This window comes from Panthera pardus, unplaced genomic scaffold, assembly GCF_024362965.1.
Source record: "Panthera pardus isolate Hobbes unplaced genomic scaffold, ASM2436296v1 HiC_scaffold_15, whole genome shotgun sequence".
In the NCBI taxonomy this organism is placed as follows: Eukaryota; Metazoa; Chordata; class Mammalia; order Carnivora; family Felidae; genus Panthera; species Panthera pardus.
Window position 1 is genome coordinate 17,425,852 of NW_026526710.1, and position 10,051 is coordinate 17,435,902.

The 10,051-nt window shown below is 46.3% G+C and overlaps 1 protein-coding gene across 5 annotated transcripts in view; it reads left to right on the plus strand.

Moving 5' to 3' along the window:
* Nucleotides 1–8,482, plus strand: part of THOC5 (THO complex subunit 5) — a 31,653-nt gene extending 23,171 nt beyond the window's left edge. For all 5 annotated transcript variants that reach the window (XM_019426602.2, XM_019426603.2, XM_019426601.2 and 2 more), the window contains 6 exons: nt 329–443; nt 1,731–1,834; nt 1,969–2,056; nt 4,646–4,761; nt 5,430–5,620; nt 8,278–8,482. In XM_019426602.2, coding sequence (XP_019282147.1) covers nt 329–443; nt 1,731–1,834; nt 1,969–2,056; nt 4,646–4,761; nt 5,430–5,620; nt 8,278–8,341 — 678 coding nt within the window. In that variant the 3' untranslated portion in view covers nt 8,342–8,482. The remainder of the gene's footprint in view (nt 1–328; nt 444–1,730; nt 1,835–1,968; nt 2,057–4,645; nt 4,762–5,429; nt 5,621–8,277) is intronic.
* Nucleotides 8,483–10,051: the final 1,569 nt, after the last annotated feature.

The window sequence follows — 10,051 nt, forward strand, 5'->3', positions numbered from 1 at the left end:
ACTCCAGGCTCCACCGCCCCTCAGTATGGTGTACAAAGGTGCCAAAAATGAGGCATCACCAGAACCCCAAGGGATCTGGCATCTGGCACCTTAGCAGAAGCCTTCCTTTCTCAGGAGCTGGCCAGGCCTCTTGAGATTCCAGCATCCTGTATTCCTACTGGAACTCAGCATCTGGCCTGTCACAGCAGGTGAACCCTGCCATTCCCATAAGGTGCCCACCTCAGGATGTGTGTGGTCCTGGCTGCCATTGGCAAGGAGGGCCTAGGAGAGGCAATGCCTGGAGACAAGGACAGGGGGCACTCAGGGTGCTTCTCGCTGTCGTCTACAGCACACGGTGATTGCTGACCACTCGCTGAGCGCCAGCCACATGGAGACCACCATGAAACTGCTGAAGACCAGGGTTCAATCCCGCCTGGCCCTCCACAAACAGTTTGCATCCCTGGGTAAGCTGATGTGTGGCTGTGGCTTAAGGCCTATTTGGACAACACAGGGACAAAGATGACTTAGTCCTTCACTCAGGTTTCTTAAATCCTGATGACACTGCCTGGCTCTTGCTGAGCAGAGGTGTTGGCAGGACCTCTGGGGAGAGCTACAGGTCCATCCAGGCAGGGATCTTAGCTCCCCTCAGGACTATCAGGGCTGTCCCAGCTCACAAAAGAGACCCAAAGCCTCCTGGGTGGTCCAGGTTAGTGGACTGGTCAGGAACAACTTACTGTAGGTTAGCGCATGTTGGATTTGGGTGTACATTCTAACAGATATTTAGTAGAAATCCACTTCATGCTTTGTAGAGCTTACATTTAGCTTATTTGATACAGCTATCCAGGGATCCACCCCCTCAAACCTCCCTTGAGACCCACTGAGCTAACATCCTCCAGGGTGAGGATGAACCCCAGTGTTATTCATAAGCTCCCAGGTGATTCTGAGCCATTGAGCTAACGAGCCATTGACCAAGGTGGTGGCCATATCGGTGTTCCTTTTCGTTTACTCATTCAGTAAATACTTGTTGAGGACTTACCATGTATAAGGCACTTGAGGGGAAGTGAGGGTTGAGATCTTTCTGACTGAAAAGAATCACTGTCAGGAAAGGCATTAGGTTTCCAGGACCCATCTGGAGTCCTTACCCATCTGGGGCAGTTCTTATATTCCACACGGACCCTGATCCCTGCAGGGCAGCATTGTTTGTGGGTTTCTTCCCCACCACCATTGCTAAAGTTGTTTTGTCCCAAGGTTGGATGATTGTCATCCTAGACAGCATTTACTGTGTTGGCATATTTGTGGATTGAAACACCAGCAGGAATTTGCCCTGGAGCAGTTCTCTAACTCTTCTCCCTTAGAGAAACTGACACAGAACACTTCAGTCATTTCCTCCATCAAGGTCAGCTGTGAGAAAACAGCCCTCTTGGCTATTTGATCTAATTAACAGTCACTGCTGCAGAGGCACCATCACTGGTTCTGGCTGCCAGGGGGGTTTTGTTTTGCTGGCCATCATTTGCATTAAAGATAAAGCACCATGAATGCTGGTGCTAGGTCCAGCCACAAGCGCATAGCAGGGGTGAAGGTCAGGTTGGTGTGCCTGGATTCCTAGCACATGTTGTTGACCAGGGCACCTACTGAATGCTTCATGTATCTGGAGAGCTGGCAGGGCCACCTGAGCCCTCCAGATGATCCTAGTTACCCAGCTGTGGCATCTGATTTCTACCTGTAATACCACCCGACTTGCTCTCTTTTAGAACATGGCATTGTACCAGTTACCAGTGATTGCCAGTACCTCTTTCCTGCAAAGGTTGTCTCCCGCCTGGTAAAGTGGGTGACAATTGCCCATGAGGATTACATGGTAAGTGGAGGAGTGACACGTCACCCTTGCTGTCCCAAAGATCCATGTCATCTTTCAGCTCCTGCCCTTCCCCTAGAAGGGCAAGGGGTTTGACTGGAGGATCCAGGAATTCCCTCCTCTGTGGTGACTTCTAGGAGCTGCATTTCACCAAGGACATTGTGGAGGCAGGACTGGCTGAGGACACCAATCTTTACTACATGGCACTCGTGGAAAGGGGCACAGGTAATTGCTCTTCTGATCACAGTGGTAGGCCAGGGAAGCTAATAAGAATAAAACATTCCTGAAGGTTGCCCAAAGAAAGCAAAAGATCCTAGAATCTTGCTGGGGTGACTTAGCAAATAGTAGTAATGATTGTAAGAGCCACCATTCAGTGAGGACTTGTTCTATAACACAGCCACATACATGTTTTATCTCATTTAATCCTCATGACTGGGAGTGGTAATGCAAGTACCCCCTGCTTTCCTAAAATTTGCATTCCACCACTTTGCTTTTGCACAAAACCTACATTAGTGCTGTTTTCGCTAACTGAAAGAAAGGAGGATGTTCACCTTTGCAAGAAAAACCCTTACTGTACTAATATAGGTCTTGTGTAAAAGTAAAGTGGCATTAATGCTCGAAAAGTTAAGTGGGCGATGCTCCACTCCTTATGCCATTTTGACTTACGGAAGGTTTCATAGGAACACTGTACTTTTGGATAGCAGGGGAAACCCGTATTCCCATTTTATAGGTGAGGAAATTGAGGCTTTGTCACAAATGCGATCTGAGCCTGAGCACTTAGCCCTTTGCTTTACTGTTCTCTAAAAGCAGATACCAGTTCTTCCTCCTCTTCACAGAAGGGCCAACAAACCACTCTCAGTTTGTGAAGTGCAGGGTAGTAGGACCTTCCTCCCTGTCTGCTGTTCTGCACTCACTTTGGAGGCATCAAAAGCTGTGGTTCCTCACGGCTGTCCTGGAGTCTAATTTGCCACGGCTTTCTGTGGAGCCACCTGGGTGCTGCTTGTGGAGCTGTCTTCTAGCTCCTGCCTCGGCAGACCTGCCACTGCCCACGGAATCTGACCCCTGGGGCTCGGTGCTGTAGCTACAGAGCTCGGGGGGTTGGTTGTCTGCGGGTCTAAGTGCGAGAAATACAAGGAAAGGTTGCACTCTGTGATATTAGAGTTTCTCTACCTTGGTTTCTTGCCTTTTGTATGTTTTAAAAATATCCTGAGTAAATTAAATATTTTAGATACTATTGAGGTCCCCAGGGCACTTCATGCTTTCATTCTCTCCCTCAACAATTGGTGACTCCTATTTGGAATTTGTACATTTGCTTCCCATCCTTTTCACTTTCAAAAATCACTTTTGTCTCATCCCTAAATAACACAGAATACTGTTTTGAAAAGACACAAATATGTAGTCCAAGAAATTTATAAAGCCCCAAGAGGGGGAAGTCACTAGAAGACATCACTCTGCTTCCTGTTGACCAGATGAAAGCTTATGTAGGTAGTAAGTGTTCTAGATCCATAGCAGTGAATGTGATAATTAAAATTTTCATAAGATGCATTGCAGAATTTGAAAATTTAAGAGTCAAATTTAAATAAGTGCACAGCAATTACAGAAAAATATTTTCTCCATAGGATAACGTTCACTTTTACCACCAATGCACTGTATGTGTGTGTGTGTGTGTGTGTGTGTATGTGTATATGTATACATATACATACGTATACACATACACACTCACATATATGCATATACACATATACACACAGAGACACATGAGTAATCCTTTATTTTACAACAGATCAGTTTGAAAATTTTACACAGTATGGGTTAAAAACAAAACTTAATAGAGATAAATCCAGAAATACATGCCAACTGTTAGGACAGAAGCAATACAGCAGAGAAAGGACTCACTTTTTAATAAATGTGGTCGCAGGTGTCAGGGAAGAATTGTCTTAACCTCCACTCTCTTGTCCTCTGTTATTTGAATTACTGGTGTGTCATAGTTCTTTTCCCCCCCATAAATAATGAGAAAGGAATGGCATATCTAGCGCATTCGTGGTAAAAGTGAATGTCATCCTATGGAGAAAAGCAAAGGCTGCCGCCAGAAAAAAAATGAATATGTTAAAAAATACAACTGTTTCCTGTAAGGACTATGAACACAGCTTTGATATCAGACAGTTCTAGGTAAACTCAGCACTGCTGCTTTGCAACTGTTTGATCTTAAGGAAGTATCTATGAGAGCCTCAGTTTCTTTATAGGTAAAATGGAGATGATAATAACGGTACCCATCTCATGCAGTCATTGGTAGGTCGAAATAAACCTGAAGTAAAATGTATATAAAGGGCTTAGCACAGTACTTGGAATACAGTAAGTACTCCATAAATGTTGGGTATTAAAAAGTTTCACATAACAAAATACATAAAAAGAAAAGAAACAATAGAGAAAATATGTTGATGTAACAGCTAATACACAATATTGTTAGAAAAAAACAGTAAGCCTTCACATGGAAAAATCCTTAACTTGTGGGCAAAGAAAGAAATGCCAGTTAAACTTCTGTCAAAGGAGCAAATATAACACTTGGGCAGACCCAGTGTGGACCAGACCCTGGAGAGTCCACACACCTCTGCATCCTTAGAGGGACCAGAGTCACAGGACTTCACATTCTGCAGCCTGGCAATTCTACTTCAGAGATTGTAGAACAAAAACAGAAGACCAGAATGTTCTGTGCAGTACTCGGATTAATGTAAGACAAAGATCCAATGGGGAGGGTCCGTGGCTGGCAAGCTGGGTCTCAGAACTGATTTTTGCTCCTTCCCCCTCCCTTCCCAGCCAAACTCCAAGCTGCCGTGGTGCTGAACCCTGGCTACTCCTCCATCCCACCCATTTTCCAGCTGTGTCTGAACTGGAAAGGAGAGAAAACCAATAGCAACGATGACAACATTCGGGTAAGGCTCTGATGGGGGTAATGGGAGGAGTGGGGAGAGCCTCCTTGGTGAGATGGGAGGTGGCAGAACCTACTGCAGCTGAAAGCTTGCCCACTGGCGTGATCCTAGGGACAGAGGGACCTGCCAGGATTTGTAGAATTTGCTGGAGTCTGTGTGGTATAGTAGAAGAAAAAGCCTAGACCCATCTTAACAACTTACCTAGTTTGGGGTCACCCCATTTTAAAATGGAGATAATATAAATACTTGCTTTGGAAAGTTGTTGTCTTGGGCTTCTGTAGAATTGTGAATAAACTCGGGAGCACAGACGTGGTGGGATGAGATGGTGTATAAGATCATTGCAGCTATTAATTATTAATTTATCATTCTGTTGATTTGATGCTGTAGTGGTCTTCTGGCCGTGGATCATGCTTTTAACCCTAATACTTTCTGACTTAGATCTTATCTTGAGATTTCTTCTTTACATGCCTCCATCTTTTTGGCTGTGCAAGTATTGGGCAGGAAAAGTTATGGGTCAGAATCAGGAAGACCCTGTTGTCCTGAGGACAAGCCTGTCTTGCCTGAGATGGTGTGACCCAGCTCCTGCAGAGGCCCGGCTGTGGTTCTTGTGGAGCTGCCAGACCCACTCAGTCTGAAGGTAGTGCTAGGTTCCTGGCTTTCCCACTCCTTAGGCCATGGAGAGCGAGGTCAACGTGTGCTACAAGGAGCTCTGTGGCCCCCGACCCAGCCATCAGCTCTTGACCAACCAGCTGCAGCGCCTGTGTGTGCTGCTGGACGTCTACCTGGAGACGGAGAGCCATGACGACAGCGTGGAGGGGCCCAAGGAATTTCCCCAGGAGAAGATGTGTCTGCGGCTTTTCAGGTGAGGGGAGGGGTGGGAGCGCTGGGGCTCTGGGTGCCTTCAGCCCTGCCTCTCTCAGGGATTTGGGGCAGAGATCAAAGCCTGGCATGGAGGGCGTGTGTGTTCCCAGGTGTGCTTGTCTGTGTTCACAGTGGAAATTAAAATTCCATAGCTGGATTTTCTGGAGAGAGCTTGCTCCCTCCTTCCTGAAACTTTCCCTGCCGCCCACTTCTACCATCCTGGCCTAGTTGTTCTTCACGAGCACCCCCTGAAGGTGGGCCACCCACTAAGTGAGCAGCACCAGACCACAGACCAAGAAGATGTAGCTGAACTTCCTATGCTTTTTCTGGAAAACAACAGGGTTTGCTTTTCTCTGTCCAAATAAGCTTTTTAAACTACATATAGCCCCAGCAGTCCCAGGGTATGCCCTACTCTTCCTGGGGTGCTCACAAGTCTGCCACAACCACAGCTTTAGGCAGTCGGGCATCGTGGAAGGAACCAGCTCTGAAATACCATAAACATAAGTGCAAAGTTCCTCACCAGCTATGTGACCTTGGCAGAGTCACTTTAGCTCTGGGCCTATTTCCTAAAGGCTGAAGTAGAAGTATACAGTCTGGCTCATGAGGAATTAGAGATAAATTATGTCAGCTATGAGAATGATTCCTGGCACAGACAGGGGCTCACAAAATGCTGTTAGGTCCTGACAGCTTGGTGTTTAGCCTGTCTGTGCTCATGGCACTTCTAGCCGATGTTCCATTTTACTTTTGTCAGGTCCTTTCTCTCCCTTCCATCCCCCTAACTCATGTTCTTGTTCTTAAAAGAGTCAGTTTCAAAACTCCAGAGTCCGCACTATTCAGGTATCCCTTCCCTTTTGAGCAAGCAGCTGGGGAGAAATGGTGTCTGGGAGAGGGGAAGGGCACATCCCCCCTATTCCCTGTCGGTCTAAAGGTGCCTTAACTGCCCGTCACCTTCTCTCAGATAGCCAGTGCCAGCCTCTGGAAGCTGTGCCAGCATCCTCCCGCCTCCATCTGGCACTTCCACCTGGCCTGGTTCTTCATGTTACCTGGTAATAACCAGTTCCAGCCCCCAAGTGGCTGCTGGGAGGCGGAGCAGTGACTAGGTGTTGGTGGCTTCTAGGACTAGCTCTCCCTGGTGGGTCTGTGTGAGAACTCAGTTCTTCCCACCTTCTCAGTCTGCTGTAACACATTTTCAGGGTGGAAGCTCTTACACGGTCGGTGTTTATTTTCTATTATCTAATGGTCCCCAAAGGATCTGTTTCCTGAAGTGCTTTGTGTGTCACCCAGGCTGAGCTCCTCTGTCAGGGCATGCTGGGAAGGTACTCCTTTGGCTACTCAGATCCAGTTAACTCCATGATTGGTGAGATGTGAATTTCTTGGCCTGGAGTCCAGCTGACCACTGGGATCAGGCCAAGGGGCTGGGCTGCAAAGCGCTGGCCTGGCAGCAGGGGCCCGAGGTCTGGTCCTGCCTGTGGCTGGCTACTTTCAGCCTGTGGGTTCTCCATTAGCCACATGCCTAGACTCATCCAGGTGACTCTGTGCCCCTCTGGTGTTGGGAGGTATCTGTCATTGTGGTTATGAGCAAGGGCTTCAGGGCCAGAAAGATGTAGGTTCAAGTAGCAGCTCCATCCTGTGTGGGGAGGTCTACATGTAGCCCTGTGAGCTTCAGGTTCCTCATTGGTAAAACAGCATCTCAGGTATTGACAATACCTGATTGATGATTGAGATACCAACCTCAGGTATTGTTGGGAGGATGAAATTAAACCAGATGTAGCTTGTAAAGTGCCGAATATGATGTACGCAGAGTAAGCCCTCACATAAATAAGTGGTTGCATTAGTGTTGGAATAAAAATCTTCTTTCTCCTCATCTCTACGGTCACATAGACACACACCCCTTCTTCAGACCAGGATCCGCGATCCTTTCTAGTTACCAGTGAATGTCAGTCATAGGCAGACAAACAAAAGAGGCCCTGTAGCTGGACATCACTCACTGGAGTTGTGCAGCTTGGGGGCCCTGTGTGTTTGGCCTGGGGGCCCAGGATTATAGCCAAAGCACCTTAGCTTTGTAGCACTGGGGGCTTTGGCCGTGGTTGTCAGTCGGCCTCTGGCCAGTAGGCTTTGGTGTCAGACCTGGTTTTGAATTTGGGCTGTGTACTTTCTGACCATAAAATCTCAGGCATTTTACCTTCCCGAGCCTGTTTCTTCATCTGTAAAACCTATAAAATGGTGGCAACAGCACCGGAGAGTAGTGAGTATAAAGCACATAGCTCTTTGCAGGCACTTAGTGCAGATTCTTTTCACTCCCAGACTCCTGCCTACATGGGACTCTCCTTGCAAAGGAGGATTTTAAGGTTTTCTCCTTTATTTTTCTTATTATAGAAATAAAATACGTTTCTTATTAAACATGCAGACAATAACAAGTAGTTCTGTAAAAATACTAAAAAGCGAGGGTACCCAAGCCCTGTGCCTGTTGTCAGTGTGGGTCCTTCCAGGTTTGTGTTCATGCATTTGCAGGCATTTATGTTTTACAGTCTGCTTTTCTCACAATGTTCCTTTTCCCCCCAGCAGCTGCATAGTTTTCCCTTGCGTGGATGAATTGTAATTTATTTTTTCAACCCAGGGGTATGGTGTTAACTGATCTCCCATCTCCTGTTTCTCTAGGGGTCCCAGCAGGATGAAGCCATTTAAATATAACCACCCTCAAGGATTCTTCAGCCATCGCTGACCTCCCACTCAGCCTGCTGTTTCTCCCTAGGCCCTAAGTGCTGTGCCTCTGCTTTCTGTTCTGGCCCACAGGTGGCTCTTGATATTCTCCAAAGACAGATTTTTTTATTTCTAGCCTATTAAAGTGTCACTTGACCAAGTAGACTTTGTCTTGTGGTTCCCTGGGATGGAGGGAGGCAGGTTTGCAGTCTGGAAGGGCAGTTGGGGGCCATGGCATGGTGTGAAAGAGCTTTCACAGCTATGCTTTCCCTAGGTGGCCAAGAAAAGCAGAGTGCAGAAGATTCTGGTTCTATCAAAGCATGCTGCCCTCTTGTCCCCACTCACCTTTCTTGTTCCTGCTTTGGACAATTATCTTGTTTGTTACCCCAGGTCCCTGCTCTTAGGAGGTGGCTGGGGAAGGCCAAGTCAGCATAACACAAAAAGCAAAAGCTCTTTTCTCCCTCCACTAACTTTGTCAGTGCCTCCTGTGGCCATTCTGTCCGTTGGATGTTATAAACATGTGAAAGTATGGCACACATAGAAGACCAATACAAGGAATAATTGTACATATTGCCAGATTTCCTGAAGTTGATGAAGATGGTGTTGGAGAGCCACATGCAGAGCTATCATCTAGTGAGGCTCTGGCAGAGTGAGACCGGGCGACATCTGAAGAGAATATTCATGATGCTGACATGATAGGTGCCCCAAGAAATAACAGCTTGACTCTCAAAGAATTAAGAGAAGTCCTAGGGAAATAGGTAAAACCCTCTTAAATGTTTGCAAAGCGATCTCTTTTATAATTCTGTAAAAATCAAAGTGAAGGATGGCATGAAGTGTTCTTGGATAGTTTTGTCAGGAAAATTATTCCCCATTCCCTCACAAAAATCCATATTCAATTCATTATTTAAGAAATAAGATAGAAAGATGGAGCTAAGAATTATCACATACTTGGGGCACCTGGCTGGCTCATTTCGGAAGAGCATACAGCTCTTGATCTCGTCATGAGTTCAAGCCCCACGTTGGGCATAGAGATTACTAAAGAAATAAACTAAAAAAAAAAAAAAATATATATATATATATATATATACATATATATATATATATTACATACTTGCAAGTATAATCGATAAAGCTTTTCAACTGCAAGATGAATATCTACTCTTGTAGCAACTTTTAATATACATCAATTTTATTTTTGTGACAGTCCCAGGCATGTGGCTTTTTTCTTGGGTCTCCTGGGTGGCTCAGTCGGTTGAGAGTCCAACTTGATCTCTGCTTGGGTCGTGATCCCAGGGTCGTGGGATCAAGCCCTACGTCGGGCTCCACACTGAGCTTGGGGCCTGATTGGGCTTCTCTCTCTCTCGCCCTCTCTGCCCCTTTCCCTGCTTGTGCTTTCTCTCTCTCTGTCTCTCTCTCTCTCTAAAAAAATAAATTTTTTAAAAAGTGGCTTTTTTCTCCCAGAACATACTTTGAACTTCGTTCCTTATCATGCATCTATTCACTCGGTGGACTAAATATCCTTGGATAACATGGGTCTCTGGTATAAAAGCTGTTTCCTCCTGTCTTGGCTGATAACAGAGCATCCCAGTAATAAGGATTTCCTGAGAAAGAACCAGGAGACTCCTGGCCTTCCCAGGGCCCTTCATTTTACAGATGGAGGCCTGAGCCCTTGAAGAAAGGAGAATGTCCTCTCTGGTGGCTAAATGACCACCACGACCTGTGCCTCTCCTTT